This window comes from Erythrolamprus reginae, chromosome 11 (assembly GCF_031021105.1).
Source record: "Erythrolamprus reginae isolate rEryReg1 chromosome 11, rEryReg1.hap1, whole genome shotgun sequence".
NCBI classification, from domain to species: Eukaryota; Metazoa; Chordata; class Lepidosauria; order Squamata; family Dipsadidae; genus Erythrolamprus; species Erythrolamprus reginae.
Window position 1 is genome coordinate 29,283,645 of NC_091960.1, and position 20,470 is coordinate 29,304,114.

Consider the following 20,470-nt stretch of genomic DNA (forward strand, 5'->3'; position numbering starts at 1 on the left):
GGATTCTCTGGCAAGACAGAAAGGGATAGAAAATCTCACACACACACCCGCCTCCATCTTTCCAAGCACTGAGCCCATTTGAATAGAATAGAATTGAATTTTATTGGCCAAGTGTGATTGGACACACAAGGAATTTCTCTTGGTGCAGATGCTCTCAGCGTACATAAGAAAAAAAGAGACATTTGTCAAGAATCATGTGGTACAACACTTAATGATTGTCGTAGGGGTCAAATAAGCAATGAAGAAACAATCAATATTAATAAAAATCTTAAGGATACAACACAACAAGTTACAGTCACACAGTCCTAAGTGGGAGGAAAAGGATGATAGGAATGATGAGAAAAAACTAGTAGAAATAGAAGTGCAGATTTAGGAAAAAGTCTGACAGCGTTGAGGGAATTATTTGTTCAGTAGAGTGGTGGCATTCGGGAAAAAACTGTTCTTGTGTCTATTTGTCTTGGTGTGCAGGGCTCTGTAGCTACGTTTTGAGGGTAGGAGTTGAAACAGTTTGTGTCCAGGATGCGAGGGGTCAGTAAATATTTCCACGGCCCTCTTCGGAACTGTCTTCTGTTGCACGAAGCCCAACGACCGATAAGGTCCCACAGAGTTGGCCTTGTCCGGGTCTCGTCGACTAAACAATGCCGTCTGGTGGGACCCAGGGGAAGAGCCTTCTCTGTGGCGGTCCCGACCCTCTGGAATCAACTCCCCCCAAAGATTAGGACCGCCCCCACCCTCCTTGCCTTTCGAAAGCTTCTGAAGACCCACCTTTGTCGCCAAGCATGGGGAAACTGATATACCCCTAGCTATTATGTTTTATGTATGGTCTGTTAGGTTGTGTGATTGTTTTCTTTTTATTATAAGGGTTTTAAATTGTTTTTAACATTAGATTTGTACATGGTTTATTGTTGTGAGCCGCTCCGAATCCTTGGAGAGGGGCGGCACACAAATCTAATAAATTATTATTATTATTATTATTATTATTATTATTATTATTATTATGTCAATACAACACAGCAAACGAGATCACTATGCTGGATTTCGTATTTCATCACCAGTCGGGCGCTTCCCAAGCACCTAGGACTGCGTGATGTAGCGGCGAATTATGTTTGCCGATCCCAGTAAAGCGGCCTTTTGCAATTGACAGATGGAGATTTTGTCAATTCCAATGGTTTTCAAATGTCCGCTGAGATCCTTTGGCACTGCGCCCAGCGTGCCAAATACCACTGGGACCACTTTCACGGGCTTATGCCAGAGTCATTGCAGCTCGATTTTTAGATCTTCGTATTTCACTAATTTCTCTAGCTGCTTCTCCTCAATTCTGCTGTCCCCTGGGATTGCGATGTCGATGATCCATACTTTCTTTTTCTCCACAATCAGGATGTCTGGTGTGTTATGCTTCAGAATTCGGTCAGTCTGAATTCGGAAGTCCCACAGTAGTTTTGCTTGCTCATTTTCGACCACTTTTTCGGGCTTATGATCCCACCAGTTCTTTGCCACTGGTAGATGGTAGTTCCGGCACAAGTTCCAGTGGATCATCTGTGCCACAGCATCATGTCTATGCTGGTAGTCAGTCTGTGCGATCTTTTTGCAGCAGCTGAGTATGTGATCGATTGTTTCATCTGTTTCTTTACAGAGTCTGCACTTTGGATCGTCTGTTGATTTTTCAATTCTGGCTTTGACAGCATTTGTTCTTGTGCCGCCAGTATTAGTCCTTCTGTCTCCTTTTTTAGTGTTCCACTTGTAAGCCTTGACCAGGTCTTTTCTTTATCCACTTTGCCTTCAATCTTCTCCAAGAACTGGCCATGCAATGCTTTGTTCCGCCAATTATTATTATTATTATTATTATTATTATTATTATTATTATTTAATTATTTCCTATTTTAAAAGTAACGGAGGATCATACTAAGGTACTAGAGAAGGAAGGACAATTTTAAAAAAACTATTAAGTATTCAATAAATAGTGCATAAACTTACTACCCCCACTGCGTGTGTGTCCCCCTTCCCCTTCTGTGGGGACTAAGAGGGAGAGCCTAATATGTAAGTTTTCTGCATGCAAAGCAGCTGCCGTCTTCGCCACGGGAGACTTTTGGCCCTCCAGAATTCTGAGATGCTATTAATATGCAGAGCAGCCTTTGGGGAGAAGCCGAGGCGGAATGAGAAAAGCAACTTCAAAGTGGCCATTTTTAGCTCATTCATACGGACGTCAGCGGCTGGACTTTTATATTTTAGGTAGTCTGGTCATGAAGGGAAGGGAAGCCTGTGGAGGGACGCTTAAGCCCTTTCAGCCAGAGAGCCCTCGCCATCCCCAGCCGCCGCCACGCACACCCACACTGCCGTGCTTCTCTGGGGGATTAAGACTTTGTCTGGGGGGAATGAAAAGAACGAGGAGGGCCGGTCATCGGAAGCCGCCTTGCATTATTCAAAGAGTAGATGGCCAATCTCTTCTCAGGCTTTTGGTTTTGGGTTTTTTTTTTAACCCCTGGATATTTCCAAACAAAGCTTTGCTTTGCTAACAGCTGCTATTTATATATAAATGATTTATAAATGATGCTAGCTAGGCCTTAAAGGGGGAGGAGGGGATGGCTTTGAACTGAAGCGCATCTCTCGGCTCCACCTGCTGTTTGTGAGAAGTTTTGTGGGTTTTATTTTTCCTGTGGGAAAAGAAACTTTTCACCAATAGCAGGTAGAACGGAGAGATTGGCAAGCCCATAAAAGGAGGCTGGAATATAAGGATGCTCCCGGGGAGCCACGTTGCTTTCCTGCTTCAGCATACAGCCCTTGTGACTTCAGCGTCAAGCACCTTCTTACTGTATTCTCATAACGTCCTGCACCAAGTGCCTGGATTAGCCCGTTTCCTCAGTTGCCAGAATAGAATAGAATAGAATAGAATAGAACATAGGGGAGGAATGGAATGGAATGGAATGGAATAGAATAGAATAGAACAAAACATAGAGGAGGAATAGAATGGAATGAAATAGAATAGAATAGAATAGAATAGAACAGAACAAAATATAGAGGAGGAATGGAATGGAATAGAATAGAACAGAACATAGAGGAGGAATGAAATAGAATAGAATAGAACAGAACAGAACAGAGCATAGAGGAGGAATAGAATGGAATGGAATAGAACAGAATAGAACAGAATAGAACAGAACAGAACATAGAGGAGGAACAGAATGGAATGGAATGGAATGGAATGGAATAGAACAGAATAGAATAGAACAGAACATAGAGGAGGAATAGAATAAAATAGAATAGAATTGAATAGAATTGAATTGAATTGAACATAGAGGAGGAATAGAATAGAATAGGATGAAATAGAATAGAATAGAATAGAGCATAGAGGAGGAATAGAATAGAATGGAATGGAATGGAATTCTTAATTGGCCAAGTGTGATTGGACACAAGGAATTTATCTTTGGTGCATATGCTCTCGGTGCACATAAAAGAAAAGATACATTTGTCAAGAACATCAACTAAGACTAAAACTAAAAATAAGGAAGAAAAAGGCAAAGCTAATTGTGAACCGCTGGCTCCCTCATGTCATCAAACTTAAATTCCTTCTTTGGAGAATCTAAACCTGCTTCTGCTTCTACAGAAGTCCTCAACTTATAAACATTTATTTAGAGTCCGTTTGAAGTTACAACAGCACTGAAAAAAAAGCGACCTATGACCATTTTTCACATTTATGACCGTTGCAGCATCCTCATAGCCATGTGATCAAAATTCAGACACCCCTTCCCAGAAAATAATCAAAATAATCATTAAAAAATTAAAGACTGCAGCACCCACAGATGGGCACCGACAAAACCGGCTTTGTGATGTCACCACCGGTTTACTAACGGTTCTCCCAAACCAGAGGTAGGAACCCATCTCTGGTTTGGGAGAACCTCTAGCTAAGATTCTGTGTAGTTCGGATGGTCCCATCCTCCACAGAGTCCCCATTTTGGATGAAAAAGTGCAGGTCGCACGCAAAGACTTGGGGTGGGTGAAAAACGGGCCTACAGGAAATTTGGGAAACAGGCCCATTTCCAACCTCCAGAGCCTGAGGAGGCCGTTTTTGGCCTCCCGGAGGCTCAAAGAGAGCTTTTGTTTGTTTGTTTATTTCCTTATTTGTTTATTTAGTTATTTAGTTATTTAGTTAGTTAGTTAGTTAGTTATTTAGTTAGTTATTTAGTTATTTAGTTATTAGATTTGTATGCCGCCCCTCTCCGAAGACTCGGGGCAACTAACAACAATAAAAAGACAATGTAAACAAATCTAATATTAAAAATAATCTAAAAAACCCCAATTTAAAGAACCACTCATACATACAAGCATACCATGTATACATTCTATAAGCCTAGGGGGAAGGGAAATTTCAATTCCCCCCTGCCTGACGACAGAGGTGGGTTTTAAGGAGCTTGCGAAAGGCAAGGAGGGTGGGGTCAACTCTGATATCTGGGGGGAGCTGGTTCCAGAGGGTCAGGGCCACCACAGAGAAGGCTCTTCTCCTGGGTCCCACCTAATGACATTGCTTAGTCGACAGGACCCAGAGAAGGCCAACTCTGTGGGACCTAACCAGTCGCTGGGATTCGTGCGGCTTTCAAAAGCCCCCAAGTAGTATACACTCACCATAACTTGAGATTATCTCTAGTCAATTGTTTCAGCCTGTCTGTTTCTCTTCTTTATGATGGAGTAGGAAGTGAGGCAGATTTATTGTTATATGGAAATTTCTTTATTGTTATATGGAAATTTCTAACCAGGCTAGGTCAAAGAGTAGGAAGTCTCAAATGGGTGCGTGAAAGTTTATATTAGCTGTTCAATGAGGAAAACTTGGTTCCCTGTTTGTGTATGCAGTTAATTGTTTTATTGCATTATAAAAATGCAAATGATATGTTAAAAGAATGCAAATAGTAGCTCAGTAGAGGGGAAAATGTCAAATATAAATTAGAAGTTAACAGTATGCTAACTTAGATAATGTAAAGCTTTAAAGATAAGGGGAAGGAAATCTATATCAATGCTAGCTATAATTCTGAGATATTAATGAACTTAAGATTGCTTAAATTGTACAATTAAAAATAACCAGCATTGATAGCCTGGTGCAAAACGTGTGCAATTATTTTATAACATAATAAGGATTTGTAGCTTGAGCTTGGTGCATAATACTGAGGTCTCCACTGTAATATTATGTGTTGTTGTTTATGAATATTAAAAGTGATAAAAGAACGATATGAAGAAAAAAAGAAATGGGGGGAAATGCTTGGGAAAAAAATAGATAACTTCCTCTCTATTTTATTATCTTTTTGTTTTGGGTGCCTTGGAGTCAGTTTTTGTCTCCTGGTTAACTTTCCTGGATAAGTCCCTGCAGTTTTCTTAACAAGATTTGCAGAAGTGCTTTTTCCATCACCTCTGCATGTGCAGCTTTGCCGAAATCTCTCACACACGCGTCCTCTCACAAGATTTTGCTTGTGAGAATGGCCGGAAGCAAAGAAACTGGGAATTTTTGCTGCCGGAGAGAGATTTCGGCTGCAGCACATGTGCAGCAGCCGAATCTCGCTGCAACGCCTAGAGCAGCAACTGGGGTTGGCAACAAAAATGCCCTGTCCCAGCTCCGGCTGCGTGGCCTGCTCTTTGATCTCCCAGGCCACAGAAGAGATGCCTGTGGCACAGGACAGCCTAGAGCAGGCCGCGCGGCCAGAATTGGGGCCACCCAGCCTGCTCCCTGTGCCATGACCCCTGCAAGAGGTGATCAAGTAAGCAGGGGTGCGGGGCGCAACAGGGAACCAGTAGGGGAAGCAAGGGCGAGCGGCGCGCAAATCTCGCCAGGACATGCACACATGCATGCTGGTCAGCCAGAGCTGCGTGCACATTGCCGGTTTTACTACTGGTGTGCAGTGTGGCCCGTACCGGCTAGCAACCCAATACTATACGTTTGTATATTTTGTGTGTATATTATGTTGCTTTTAAAATTACTCAGTAAAAATTATTTTAAAAAACAAAACAAATAGCAGGTATAATTAACTTTCTTTCCTTTCTCTGTTGCGGTTCTTTTGCAGCTCTCAGCCACGCTGACCATCCCTTTCTGGCAGTGGTTCCTTACACGTTTTGGGAAGAAAACTGCTGTTTACATTGGCATCTCGGTGAGTGAATACCGATAGTCCTCACCTTATGACCGGTCGCTTAACAACCATTCAAAGTTACAACAGTTGCCCCCGAAAGATACTTTTGGACTTAATTTCAATCTTACGATAACTGCTCCCACTCCTACGGGAATAGGACTGCATTTGGGGCGTTTGATAACTGGCCTGCATTTATGATAGTTTGCAATGCTCCCAATCAAATCGTTTGCGATTTACAACTTCTTTCCCCTGCCCCAGAAACCAGAGTTTTACTTTCAGTTTCCAGCAAAAAAAAAAAAATGCTCAGGGGCTAAAATGGATTTGCTTAACAACTGCTGTGTTCATTTTATGACCATGGTGTTTGCCACCGCTGTAAAATAAAGTCGTAAAAGCAGGCATGGTCACAGGGTGATCCACTTAATGACTGGCTCTCAATTATGGTCATAGTGGGGAAATGATGTAGTCCTATTACTTACTTAGGTAACTTCTGAAAGAGGCCGCCATGAAAATTGTTCAAGAGAAGGGAAGAGAACAGAAAAGAACAGAATAATAATATAGAATAGAATAATAATAATATAGAATAGAATAATAATATAGAATAGAACAGAACAGAACAATAATATAGAATAGAATAATGATATAGAATAGAATAATAATATAGAACAGAATAGAATTCTTTATTGACACACAAGGAATTTGTCTTTGGTGCATATGCTCTCTTCTCAACCCATGGTTGTATCTGAGAAAGTATAAGGAAGCTGCTCTTAATTATGATTACCATATTTTTGGAGTATAAAATGCACCTTCTCCCCCCCCCCCCCAAAAAAAGAAGCTGTGCGCATCTTATACTCTGAATGTAGCTTTTTTGAAGCTTATTTTTTGGCCCTAATGAGGCGCTGACGATCTCACCCCCTGTTCCGGGCGTGCAGGCTTGTTTTCATTGGTATCCCTTCTGAAAAGTGTTTTTTCAGACCTAATGAAGTGTTAACTATCTTACCAGCTTTTTCCAGCTTACAGGCTTTTTTCATTGCTAATTGCTGGGGAGGATGTTCTTTCCAGCCCTAACAAGGTGCTAAGATCTTCCCCAGCTTGCAGGATTTTTTTTCATCTCTACTCCCTCCCAAGAAGTTCTTTTTTCAGCCCTAACAAGGTGCTAACGATCTGGCCAGCTTGCAGGCTATTTCATTGCTACTCTCTCTGAAGAATGTTTTTTCCAGCCCTAAGTCTTTGCAGGGTTTTTTTTCATTGCTTACTCTCTGCAAAGAATGTTGTTTTAAGCCCTAACTAGTGTTTTGCCTGACTGGGCTCAGGCAATTCGTAACAGTACAAGGAAAAGAAATCAAACACACATGTGCTGTTCTAATCAGCAAACTTGTATTAAACAAACAAAAAAGGGTTAACCAAAACAGTCCTTAGTGTCAGGAAATAATGATAGTGCAAAGCGTAATTCAGCCAAATACAAAACACAGGAAAAAGCAAACATGGAGCAGAAACGTTTCGGGAGTCCTTTGAATCTTTAGAGCAAACAGCAAGTCCCAGAGGTTTCACCTCCCATGTGCCTGAAAAGGCTGGGTTGAAATCCAAAGGCACGGAACAGAAACTTCAGAGCAGGAACCACAAAGTAACACAGATAAACAGCCACAGTTTGCCTTGTGCCTCTGTTCCCTTTTATACCTTTAGCCCTCATTAAGGGAACCACACCCAGCCCTCAGTATAAGAACCACACCCAGCCCAGGTGCTACTCTGATCACCTGTAATAATCCTTCAAGTGAGCCCTCCTTTGCATGGCTCTTCGGCTACGCATGTCTATGAATTGGTCTGCAGAGGAATCCAAGGAAGAGAGACTGTCTGAGGGACTGCATGCCAAATCCCCTGGGCTGTCTGCTGGGTCCTGCGTGCTGTCTGCCAACTCCTCTGAACCAGTGGCCTCATCCTCATGGCTGTCTGCCACGTCTTCCTGGCTGTCAGCCAGGCTTTCGCACTCACTTTGTGCCGCATCTCTCCCATCTGTGGGAGCAACGGCTGGCCCAAGCCCAAACACAACAACTAGGGGATAAAATAATCTGCTGAAGCTTACCAGACTAAGGACGCTAGACAGTTTAATACCTGGTAGGCAGGTTTTTCTCCTCAAAAAATAAGGTGTGTCTTATACTCCGAAAAATACTGTAGGTTCTCATGGGCAACCATGGGCAAAAAGAGAAAGAAGCACCCACAAAAACAAAGGGTATAAGTTTCCCTTAATGATCAAGTCATTCTTAGCTCTCAAGCCAGCTCAATTTTCTGTAGACCCCCTTTGTAGCCAAAGCCCCATTTCTATTCTGTTGTCTTAAAGTGCAAAGTTGCATGAAAGTCCATTCAACTCCAAACCCAAGTGATCTTCCTAACCCCGTCTTCTCTTCCCACTCTCCAGTCTGCCACTCCTTTCCTCATCTCGGTGGTGATTTTGGAAAGCAACCTCATTATGACCTACGTGGTGGCCGTTGCAGCTGGAATAAGCGTGGCTGCCGCTTTCCTCTTGCCGTGGTAAGTGAATTGCCGAGCATCTGTGCCTGTTTTCAGAACTCAATATACAGTAGAGCAGTGGTTCTCAACCTGGGGGTCGGGACCCCTTTGGGGGTCGAACGTCCATTTCACTGGGGTCGCCTAAGACCAGGGGAAAAGACAAATTTCCCATAGTGTTAGGAACTAACGCTTCTATTCTGGTGCCTTGGAACATATTTTTACAATCTGACCAATCAAGTGTTTGCAGCGGGGGTGTCCCTCTGACCTTCCTGCCAATCAGCTTAAAGCTCTGTTGGGAGAATGGGTGCTAGACTTATGGTTGGGGACCACCACAACGTGAGGAACTGTATTAAGAGGTCATGGCATTGGAAAGGTTGAGAACCACTGCAGTAGAGGTAGGTAGGTCTCGACTTACAGCCGTTCATTTAGGGACCATTCAAAGGGAAAAAAGGGGGACTTACGACTGTTGTTCACGTGACCGTCGCAGCCCCCTTGTGGTCACGTGATCAAAATTCAGTTGCTTGGCAACTGACCTGTGCCGTATTTCGCACCTTTCCCCCTGTAAAAGAGGGTGGAAATGTCAGTGCATCTTATATACTGAATACAGCCACTTTTGCCCTCCCAAAGCCCTGGCCCTCACATTCCATTTTTGCAAAATATGGGCCCGTTTTCTTGGGAAAATGGGATGGGCAGAGGGTTTTGGAGCTGCAGAGGGCTCCTGGAGGCTGAGGGAAAGCAAAAACAGCCCTGTTTTGTGAAAAAAAGTGGGCAAAAACTGGCCATTTTTCACAAAAACAGGGGTGGTTTTGCCTTCCTCCAGCCCCCAGGAGCTCTCTGCAGCTTCCCAAACCCTCTGCCCATCCCATTTTTACAAGACAACGGGTCCATTTTTGCAAAAAATTAGGTGCACAGGGGTTTTGGGAGACTTGCAGAGTGTTTGTTTGTTTGTTTGTTTGTTTGTTTGTTTGTTCATTCATTCATTCATTCATTTATTTATTGGATTTGTATGCCGCCCCTCTCCGCAGACTGGGGTCTGGGGAGGACAAAAACTTTTTGTCTTACTTACCTCTTTGAAATCTTAGTGCATCTTGGCCAATAAAATTCTATTCTATTCTACTCTATCTTATATACAGGTGCGCCTTATAGTCTGAAAAATACAGTATTTATGACAGTTGCAAAGTCCTGGGGGCATGTGACAGGAAACGTCAATGTGGGCGCCAGATTCGCTTACAATAACATAGTGTTTCCCAACCTTGGCCACTTGAAGATATTTGGACTTCAACTCCCAGAATTCCCCAGCCAGCGAATGCTGGCTGGGGAATTCTGGGAGTTGAAGTCCAAATATCTTCAAGTGGCCAAGGTTGGGAAATACTGCAATAACAACTGTGTTACTAACTTAACCCAGTGCTTCACTAGACAACTGTGTCATAAAATGGGGCAAAAGTCACTTAACAACTGTCTCACTTAGCAACAGACATTTTGGGCTCAATTGTGGCCGTACGGTTGAGGACTAGTTGCATAGTTCTATTCCTGTCCCACTTCTCTGAAAAAAAAAGGCAGGGTGGTGCAGTGGTTAGAGTGTAGCACTGCAGGCTACTTCTGCTAACTGCTGGCTGTAGTTCAGCAGTTCAAATCTCACCACATATCAAGGGGGAACTCAAATCCTCATGAATCTCAAAGTCCCTATAAAAGGTTTTAATGCCCTAATAGGTTTGGGGGCTACTCTTTAGGAGAGATCAGCCTTCCATCCTTCTGAAGTGGTCAAACGAGGACCCAGATTGTTGGGGGCAATGTTCTGATTCTGTAAAGCTTAGAGAGGGCTGTAAAAGCACTGCAAAGCCGTATATATGTCTAAATACTATTGCCATTGCTATCCAAAGGGAAAAAAAACAGGGATCTCTCCTAAAGAGTAGCCCCCAAACCTATTAGGGCAGAGGTACCCAAACTACGGCCCGCGGGCCACATGCGGCCCGCTGAGGCAATTTATCTGGCCCGCCAGTGAGTGACAAGAGCACAGGGAAAAGAGAGAGAGAAAGAAAGAAAAGGGAAAGAGAGGGAGGGAAGGAGAAGTGGAGAGGAATGAAGGAGGGAAGGAAGGAGAAATGGAGGGAACAAGGAAGAAAGGAAGGAAGGAAGGAAGGAAGAATGAAATGAATGGAGGGACAGAGGAAGGAAGGACTGTTTTTGGGGGGGGGTAATTTTTTTAAATTTTTCTCTCAACATGCATTCAAATTACACAGTGTACCATCTAATTTTCCATGAATAACATGCAGTATTTTGTTAGTAACTAATATCAATCATCAAAAAAGTTGCAAAAGTTTTTTTTTCTAATTTTGTCATCCAGTTACATTCATTTTCTTTTAATTAAATTTCCTCCTTAATGTTCCTTCAAAAAGTGCAACACCAATTATATTTCTAACTTATTAACCATTATGCAAAAGTGCTTCCTTCTTTCTTTATACATTTTTCATAAGCCAAGAAAACCTTGTATAGCCAATCAGATGTCAACAAAAGAAAATTAAAAACAAAACATAAACATATTTGAATTTCAGACCTTCTCCCCCCTCTAAATAGTACATTCCCATTTTGTTTTTTACTTTAAAACAAGGTATGTGCAGTGTGCATAGGAATTTTGTTCATAGTTTTTTTTATAGTCCGGCCCTCCAACAGTCTGACGGACAGTGAACTGGCCCCCTGTGTAAAAAGTTTGGGGACCCCTGTATTAGGGCATTAAAACCTTTCAAAGGGACTTTGAGATTCATGAAGATTTGAGTTCCCCCTTGATATGTCGTTTCTGTTGGGTTTTGATTGATTTACCAGTTGGTCGTTACATCGAATTTCAATTCTTTTATCTTGTTTCCCTCAAAATAAGATAATATCCCCTAATAAGATAATATCCCCTAATAATATAATAAAATAAAATAATATCCCCTAATAATAAGTCCAATTGGGCTTTTGAGTGCACGGCAATAAGACCAAGCACTTTTTTCAGGGTTCAAAAAATATAAGTCAGGGTCTTATTTTCGGGAAAACATGGTACAGTGGTACCTCTACCTAAGAACGCCTCTACTTACTAACTTTTCTAGATGAGAACTGGGTGTTCAAGATTTTTTTTGCCTCTTCTCAAGACCCATTTTTCATTTATACACCCAAGCATCCTGAACTGTAACTGGAAAAGCAAGGTGAAGCCTCCGTGGGGCCTCTCTAGGAATCTCCTGGGAGGAAACAGGGCCTCCACCCTCCCTGTGGTTTTCCCAATCACACCCATTATTTTCTTTTACATTGATTCCTATGGGTAAAATTGCTTCTTCTTACAAATTTTTCTACTTAAGAACATGGTCGTGGAACAAATTAAGTTCGCAAGTAGAGGTACCACTGTACTATATATTGAAGGATAAGCTGGTCCATAAGTCCCCAAACTTGGCAACTTTAAGACTTTAAAGTTTAAGACTTCAATTCCCAGAATTCTCCAGGCAGCTACGTGGAGACGCAATGGATTCTCAGTCCATTGTAGCTTCTGTTAATGTTTTAAGAGAAGATGGAAACAGTCTAATTGAGAAAATATAGTTTGATGTCAAACTTCTGACAGAACGGAAAGGGTTAGGAATAGAATTTTGAAGCAATTAAAAACAGTTCAACTCATTTTTCGCTGTGTGATTTCCAGAGCCTGACCGGAGTTGGGGGGATTATAAATCTAACAAATTAAACTAAATTAAATTACATTTTTACTCACGTTCAAAACAGTCCTTTGGTGCCCGTTTTTAGGAAAGCTCTGGTTCGTATCTTGTTCCTTAGTGAACCTCCTTATGGCTAAACTGATTAGTTGGCTTCTGTCTTGTCTCCTTCCGTTAGGTCTATGTTGCCAGATGTTGTGGATGACTTCAACCTTCAGAACCCAGGTTGCAGAGGCCACGAAGCTATTTTCTTCTCATTCTACGTCTTCTTCACCAAGTTTGCTTCTGGAGTATCTCTGGGCATCTCCACGCTCAGTTTAGAGTGAGTTTTCACTGTCACCCTATTGGCTAATAGGATTCAGAATCCCAGCTCTTTCGGGATCCATAAATTTGCAATCCTTGGTAAATCTTTTGAAAAAAGGAATCTCTCTACTATTGCTCCATTATGTTTATTACTATTCCATTCCATTCTAATTGTTATTCTATTTTCTAATTACTTATTCTTATTTCTATTTTATTCCATTCCACTCCACTGTACTCCACCCTACCCTACTCTATTTATTGCCATTCTATTCGAATGACTCCTCTTTTATTACTATTCTCTTTTATTACTATTTTATTACTATTACTATTTACTCCTCCCGTTTATTACTATTCCATTCCATTCTGTTCTGTCGGGCTCTCTGGTAGACTCCTCCCAAAAATTCACAGGTACAAATTTCAGACACACACATGTTTGAAAATTCAAAACAATGTTCTTTATAATGAAAATTCACATAAACTGAGCCCTCTTTTGGTATAGCAAAGAGCACTCGTCTCCAAACAAACTGGTAATTTGTACAAGTCCCTTATCGGTTCTGTGATACTTAGCTTGCAGCTGTGAGGCAATTCACAGTCCTTCTTCTTTCACAAAGTGAAACACACTTTGCTCTGGTTTAGTTTCAAAGCGGGGGAAAATCAGCACACAAAAGGTCAAAGTCAGTAAAGCAGTCACGAAACACGATCAGATAATCCTCCACAATGGCCAAACCCACAGGCTGCTATTTATAGCAGCCTCACTAATGACCACAGCCCCACCCAACCACAGGTGGCCTCGTTTTCTTTGATAATAATCTCTCAGTTGTTGTTGCCTATGCATCGCTCTCCGCATGCGTGGCTGTATCATTAACTCTTGTTCTGAATCCAAGGAGGAGCTAGATAATTGATCTCCTTCTGTGCTGTCTGCCTCACTCTCCTCCTCCCTGTCACTCATGTCCTCTTGGTCAGAGGAGCCTTCATCAGCAGATTCCACCCGGGGCAAAACAGGCCTGCGGCATGTGGATGTCTCCCCCACATCCACAGTCCTTGGGGCAGGAGCTGGGCCAGAGCTAACCACAACACATTCTAATTGCTATTCTATTTTATTCCATTCCATTATACTCCACTCCACCCTTCCCTACTCTATTTATTGCCATTCTTCATTTTATTTTGTTAGAAGGAGCACGTTTTTTTCTCATATCATATACATGTTGTTTTTGTGATGGTTTCTTTTCAAATAAGGCTGCAAAAAAGTGAACACCTGGTCCACTTGACAAAGAATGACCCTTACCACAATGAAGTGGTTTGAGCTCTTGCCACTGCTCCCTTTGTCCAACCTCCCCTGTTTAATTCATTGCAGCTTTGCAGGATACAAGACTCGAGGCTGCTCCCAACCGGAGGAGGTGAACCTGACTTTGAAGATGCTCGTCTCTGCCGCCCCGGTGGCATTGATCATTTTTGGGCTGCTCCTCTTTAAGCTCTACCCCATCGATGAGGATAGGCGGGAAAAAAACAAGAAAGCCCTGCAGGATTTAAGGTGAGAGGTCTGACCACAGGCAGGGAAGGAGGGGTGGGCAGCTGGCCAAGAGAGGAGGTGGGCTGGGATTTGCATATAATAATTTAATTTAATTTAATAATTTAATTTAATTTAATTTAATTTAATTTAATTTAATTTAATTTAATTTAATTTAATTTAATTTAATTTAATTTAATTTAATTTAATTTAATTTAATTTAATTTAATTTAATTTAATTTAATTTAATTTAATTTAATTTAATTTAATTTAATTTAATTTAATTTAATTTAATTTAATTTAATTTAATTTAATTTAATTTAATTTAATTTAATTTAATTTAATTTAATTTAATTTAATTTAATTTAATTTAATTTAATTTAATTTAATTTAATTTAATTTAATTTAATTTAATTTAATTTAATTTAATTTAATTTAATTTAATTTAATTTAATTTAATTTAATTTAATTTAATTTAATTTAATTTAATTTAATTTAATTTAATTTAATTTAATTTAATTTAATTTAATTTAATTTAATTTAATTTAATTTAATTTAATAGACTTGTATGCCGCCCCTCTCCGCAGACTCGGGGCTAAGTGTAGCAAATCTAATATTAAAAACAAATCTAATATTTTAAAAAATGTTTGGGGAAAAATAGATAACTTCCCCTCTATTTTATTATCTACAGTGGTACCTCTGCTTAAGAACTAAATTCATTTTTTGACCAGGTTCTTTAGTAGAAAAGTTTGTAAGTAGAAGCAATTTTTCCCATAGGAATCAATGTAAAAGCAAATAATGCATGCAAACCCATTAGGAAAGAAATAAATCTCAGAATTTGGGTGGGAGGAGGAAGAGGAAGAAGAGGAGGAGGAGAGTCGCTATCGAAGGAAGAAGGTGAGGTGAAGGGAATCAAAAAAATCCAAAACTTTAAGGCTTAAAAAAAAAAAGAGGGACTCTTAGGGGCGAGGAGAAGAACGCGCCTCCCATACATCCAGCACGCGGCTGCCTCCCATACACTGCACATGAGAGAGAAACCCAGGGCGAATGGTAAGGAACTGGCCGGGCCTTCGTGCCGCTCTCAAATTTCCTGGAAATTTTTTCCGGACTCGGGTTCTTAAGTAGAAAATGGTTCTTAAGAAAAGGCAAAAAAATCTTGAACACCCCATTCTTATCTGGAAAAGTTCTTAAGTAGAGGCGTTCTTAGGTAGAGGCACCACTGCATATCCAACCATCAGCTGTGCGTCAATCAGATGTGCCATGCGATCTAGATTAGCTAGAAAGCTGATCCCCCCCCCCCACTGTTCTACTCAACCTTTTTGAATACTGATGGCTTCAAAAATGCTCCTTTGTCAACACTGCACATTAGTGCCTGTGTCACGCAGGCATGCTCAAAGCGTGCGCAAAGCCAAACCGGTAGCAGACTTTAGAGCAGTGTTTCTCAACCTTGGCTGTTTAAAGATGTGTGGACTTCAATTCCCAGAATTCCCCAGCCAGCAACGCTGGCTGGGGAATTCTGGGAGTTGAAGTCCACACATCTTCAAACGGCCAAGGTTGAGAAACACTGCTTTAGATGATTTCACCTTTGCCTCTTATGGGTAGCGTTTGAAATCCTGACACCCCCCCAGGCCCTCCCTTCAAGAACATCCTTTCAATTTAATTGCCAAAACTTAAAATAGAGCTGATGCTTCTGGCTCTGAGACAAGTGACTATCACGTTTCTCTGATGTAGCACTTTTGCACCAGATGGGTGAGCATACAGTAGGACACTAAATATAAAATGCTGAGTGTTCGTGTACTTTAGTTTTGCAGATAGAAGTCTTCCTGATAGCTTCCTGATTGTCAGACCCAAACCCAGAGATGACACAGGGAAATCCAAGCAAGTCCAGCCCTTTATTTAACTATAGACAGAATCTTGTCAAACTAAAGCTATGATTTTTAAAAAAATTAAACTACTAGATACATCTTGACAGATTCTCAGGTGTCACCAGAGGTTGGCTCCTAAGGTGGAACGGTGAGGGAATGGGACTTTTTGCCTCCGCCAGTTGGATGAAGCTCTTTCCTCCGCAGCAGCTGATCGGCCGCTGCCTTCACTCCCTCGCCCAAAGGCCCCAAAGACTGAGAAGAGGGGTCATACTAGATGGCCACCGAGGTCCCTTCCCTCTCTATCATTCTGTGAGTCTCCTGAATTAGAAAGTGGGTCAGACTACATGGCCACTGAGTTCCCTTCCCTCTCTATCATTCTGTAAGTCTCCTGAATGAGAAAGTGGGTCAGACTAGATGGCCACTGAGTTCCCTTTCCTCTCTATCATTCTGTAAGTCTCCTGAATGAGAAGGTGGGTCAGGTCAGACTAGATGGCCACTGAGTTCCCTTTCCTCTCTATCATTCTGTAAGTCTCCTGAATGAGAAGGGGGTCAGACTAGATGGTCACCAAAGTCCCTTCCCTCTCTATCCTTCTGTAAGTCTGCTGAATGAGAAGGGGGTCAGACTAGATGGCCACCAAGGTCCCTTCCCTCTCTATCATTCTGTAAGTCTCCTGAATGAGAAGGGGGTCAGACTAGATGGCCACCGAGGTCCCTTCCCTCTCTATCATTCTGTAAGTCTCCTGAATGAGAAAGTGGGTCAGGCTAGATGGCCACCGAGGTCCCTTCCCTCTCTTATCATTCAATGTGTGTGTTTGTGTATGAAAGAGCAAACTGTCCCATTCTTTCCTTCCAAAAGTAGCATTTTGTAACAACCGTTCTGATTGGATGGTGGCGAAGTGTCCCACGTGGCCAAAAGGCTGTGGCTGAATGTGGATTTTTGTGACCAAAGGGCTGGGGGCAAGAGCTAGGGGCCTTTGGGCGAGGGAGAGAAGGCAGCAGCCGATCAGCTGCTGTGGAGGAAAGAGCTTCATCCAACTGGCGGAGGCTAAATGTCCTAAACCCAACGGTGATGTGTGCTCGCCCCTGTGGCTCTGAGTGGTAGTGCAGTCCAGCGCAATTTTGCTACTGCACCTGGGCAGGTAGCGAAATCATGCGCGGACATGCAGGTTTGCCTATGGCGCCCCTGCGGTCCGTGCATGATTTCGCTTCCTGCCCAGGTGCCGTAGCAGAATTGCGCTGGACTCCACTAGCACTTAGAGCCACAGGGGCGAGCACACGTCACCGTCCCACCTTAGCAGCCCACCTCTGAGTGTCACTATCCTTATCCTCTTTCCCGTTTCAGCACAGGACTGCTTAGTCTCTTCATGTGGGTCACTCTATGGGAAAGCTCTATGTTAGGAGAGCAATAGGACAGGGGACGGAAGGCACTCTAGTGCACTTGTACTCGCCCCTTACTGACCTCTTAGGAATCTGGATAGGTCAACCGTGGATAATCTAAGGGTAAAGTGTTGGGGGTTTGAAGATGACACTATGGAGTCTGGTAATGAGTTCCACGCTTCGACAAGTCATATTTTTTACAGTCAAGTTTGGAGCACTTAATATTAAGTTTAAATCTGTTGTGTGCTCTTGTGTTGTTGTGGTTGAAGCTGAAGTAGTCGCCGACAGGCAGGACGTTGTAGCATATGATCTTGTGGGCAATACTTAGATCTTGTTTAAGGCGTCTTAGTTCTAAACTTTCTAGGCCCAGGATTGAAAGTCTAGTTGCCCAAAGTCCCCCACCACCACTTCTCCTGCAAGTACATTAGTAGTGGGTTGCTACCAGAATGGTAAAGGACACCGCACCAATAGCAAAAGTTGAGCTGCAGCCCTCCCAAGCTCTGTTTTTGCTGGCGGAGCCACCACAGACCAGTCCTTGCTGTTTCCAGGACTGCCTTGCAGGCCAGATCTAATCACCCCGCGGGCTAGATCCGGCCCCCAGGCCCTGGGTTTGACCCAGTCCCTGAATCTCTGCTTAGAGATAATTGCTCTTCTCCCCAAGATGCACCTTCTGGGTATTATACCAGATAATTTTGATAAAGAAGAGACATGTTTAATTATACATATTATTACAGCAGCTAGGATTGTATATGCACAAAGTTGGACATTGAATAGGATACCAACAGAAAGGGAAGTTTTGAGAAAATTATGGATTGCGCAGAGATGAGTAGATTGACTTTGAAACTTAAAAATAAACAAGACTTGGATTATTATAAAATTTGGGGGAAGTATTATGATTGGATAGAAAACTAAGAGATACGTATGTATTAGTAATTGGTTAATTTTGGGAAAAATTGAAATATGAGAATTTGATTTAAATTTGCGAAGCCAGATGGTGAAGATAAGAAATGGGGGTAGCACTATATAATGATATAACACAAATTTTACTCGTTGTTTAGATTTGAAACATACAGAACTTTATTTTATGAAGTAGATAATATATTATGAATAGTTTCTTTTATTAAAGCTATATAATTTTTTACTAGCTATATGATACAATATTAACATTTAGATAAAAGAGATTTTATTAATGTTTGCATTGATGTAAGGTAACTTTTTATAGTAAGACGGAGAAGAAGAATTTTTATTTAGACTTTTAAGAATTGACAATGTTGTATAAAATTAATAGAAATTTTTAGACGAGGAGAGATAAGAGCCTCCATTGAGTAATAAGAAAATAAAAGTTTATATATGATTGATTTTAAGTATTGCTGTTGTGTTTATAACTATACAGTGATACCTCGTCTTACGAACTTAATTGGTTCCGGGATGAGGTTCTTAAGGTGAAAAGTTTGTAAGACGAAACAATGTTTCCCACAGGAATCAATGGAAAAGCGATTAATGCGTGCAAGCCCAAAATTCACCCCTTTTGCCAGCCGAAGTGCCTGATTTTACGCTGCTGGGATTCCCCTGAGACTCCCCTCCATGAGAAACCCCACCTCCAGACTTCTGTGTTTTTGCAATGCTGCAATTTTGCTGAGGCTCCCCTTGCTGGGAAACCCCACCACCAGATTTCTGTTGCCAGCGAAGCGCCCGTTTTTGCGCTGCTGGGATTCCCCTGCAGCATCACAAAAACACAGAAGTCTGGAGGTGGAGTTTCCCATGGAGGGGAGCCTCAGGGAAATCCCAGCAGTGCAAAAACGGGCGCTTCGCTGGCAACGGAAGTCCGGAGGCGGGGCATCCCAGCAGCGGTGGTGGGTTTGTAAGGTGAAAATAGTTTGTAAGAAGAGGCAAAAAAATCTTAAACCCCGGGTTTGTATCTTGAAAAGTTTGCATGACGAGGCGTTTGTAAGACGAGGTATCACTGTATATTGTTTTATTTTATGGTGGAAAAAATAAAAGTTCTTATACCCGAGATAATTGCTCTTCTCAAGACGTTGTGCTTATTACTTTTCTATATTTGGATTCTTTCCAGAGATGAAGAGAGCAACAGTAGCACAGAGACAGATTCCACAGAACTAGCCAGTATTGTTTGACCTTACCTTTGTCTTGGTTTAACCCCCTGGGATCCTGTAAACATGGGGCCACCATGACATCCACTGTGAAAGACTTGCTTCCTTGGGGAGAGCACTTGTGAAGCCCTTAAAAGACTGCTCTGGAAATGAAATATTGATCGGCGTTGTGCCTTAAGTGGGATCCATGGATCACCGATCGTCAAGCATACTTTAACTTTTGGTACTCCAATAAGATACCTCTAATGAGAACAAGCATCATCTCAGTGTGTCCTTTTAGCAGAATCGGTTTGAAAAACCTCTGTTGTGTTGTGATATCTTTTAAACATATGCTATTTATCACTAATCCACCCACGGAATGGTGCAAACCTGTTAAGTGCATTTTGGTATGGTTTTTTTGTCCTATTCAATATTGCATTACATATTTTATTATCATGGACCCAGATGGTGCTTTTTGGTGTATATTACACCGGTGGCTTGACCTTGTCAAAATATGACCTTGTACTGTTTTTTCCCCCCTGTAAATAAGATGCAACTAATGAACTATCCTGTGAGGTTCCTGTTTATATATAAGTATATATTTGTATATATCAAGAAGCTAATTAAAGTAACTTAATGCTGTACATATAAAAATATCATGTTTTCCTATTTTTATTGTGTACAGAAAGAAAACTATGGATTTGTTAATAATTTACATTAAAATGGAAAAATATCACTAGCACGGCTGTTTTTCTTTAATGTTTCTTTAAAATGTAAGTGAAGTACAGTATAACAAACAAGGTAAATACACCAATCATTAAAATCTAAATTCCATACCCAGGTTAATGTTCTGTCGGGCTCTCTGGTACACTCCTCCCAAAAATTCACAGGTACAAATTTCAGACACACACACGTTTGAAAATTCAAAACAATGTTCTTTATAATGAAAATTCACTTGAACTAAGCCCTCTTTTGGTATAGCAAAGAGCACTCGTCTCCAAACAAACTGGTAATTTGTACAAGTCCCTTATCAGTTCTGTGATACTTAGCT

At 41.5% G+C, this 20,470-nt stretch overlaps 1 protein-coding gene across 3 annotated transcripts in view; it reads left to right on the top strand.

Moving 5' to 3' along the window:
• The window catches only part of MFSD2A (MFSD2 lysolipid transporter A, lysophospholipid), an 85,771-nt gene extending 65,613 nt beyond the window's left edge, over positions 1-20,158 (top strand). For all 3 annotated transcript variants that reach the window (XM_070764658.1, XM_070764661.1, XM_070764660.1), the window contains exons 10-14: positions 6,039-6,122; positions 8,512-8,624; positions 12,456-12,599; positions 13,935-14,111; positions 19,404-20,158. In XM_070764658.1, coding sequence (XP_070620759.1) covers positions 6,039-6,122; positions 8,512-8,624; positions 12,456-12,599; positions 13,935-14,111; positions 19,404-19,464 — 579 coding nt within the window. In that variant the 3' untranslated portion in view covers positions 19,465-20,158. The remainder of the gene's footprint in view (positions 1-6,038; positions 6,123-8,511; positions 8,625-12,455; positions 12,600-13,934; positions 14,112-19,403) is intronic.
• Positions 20,159-20,470: the final 312 nt, after the last annotated feature.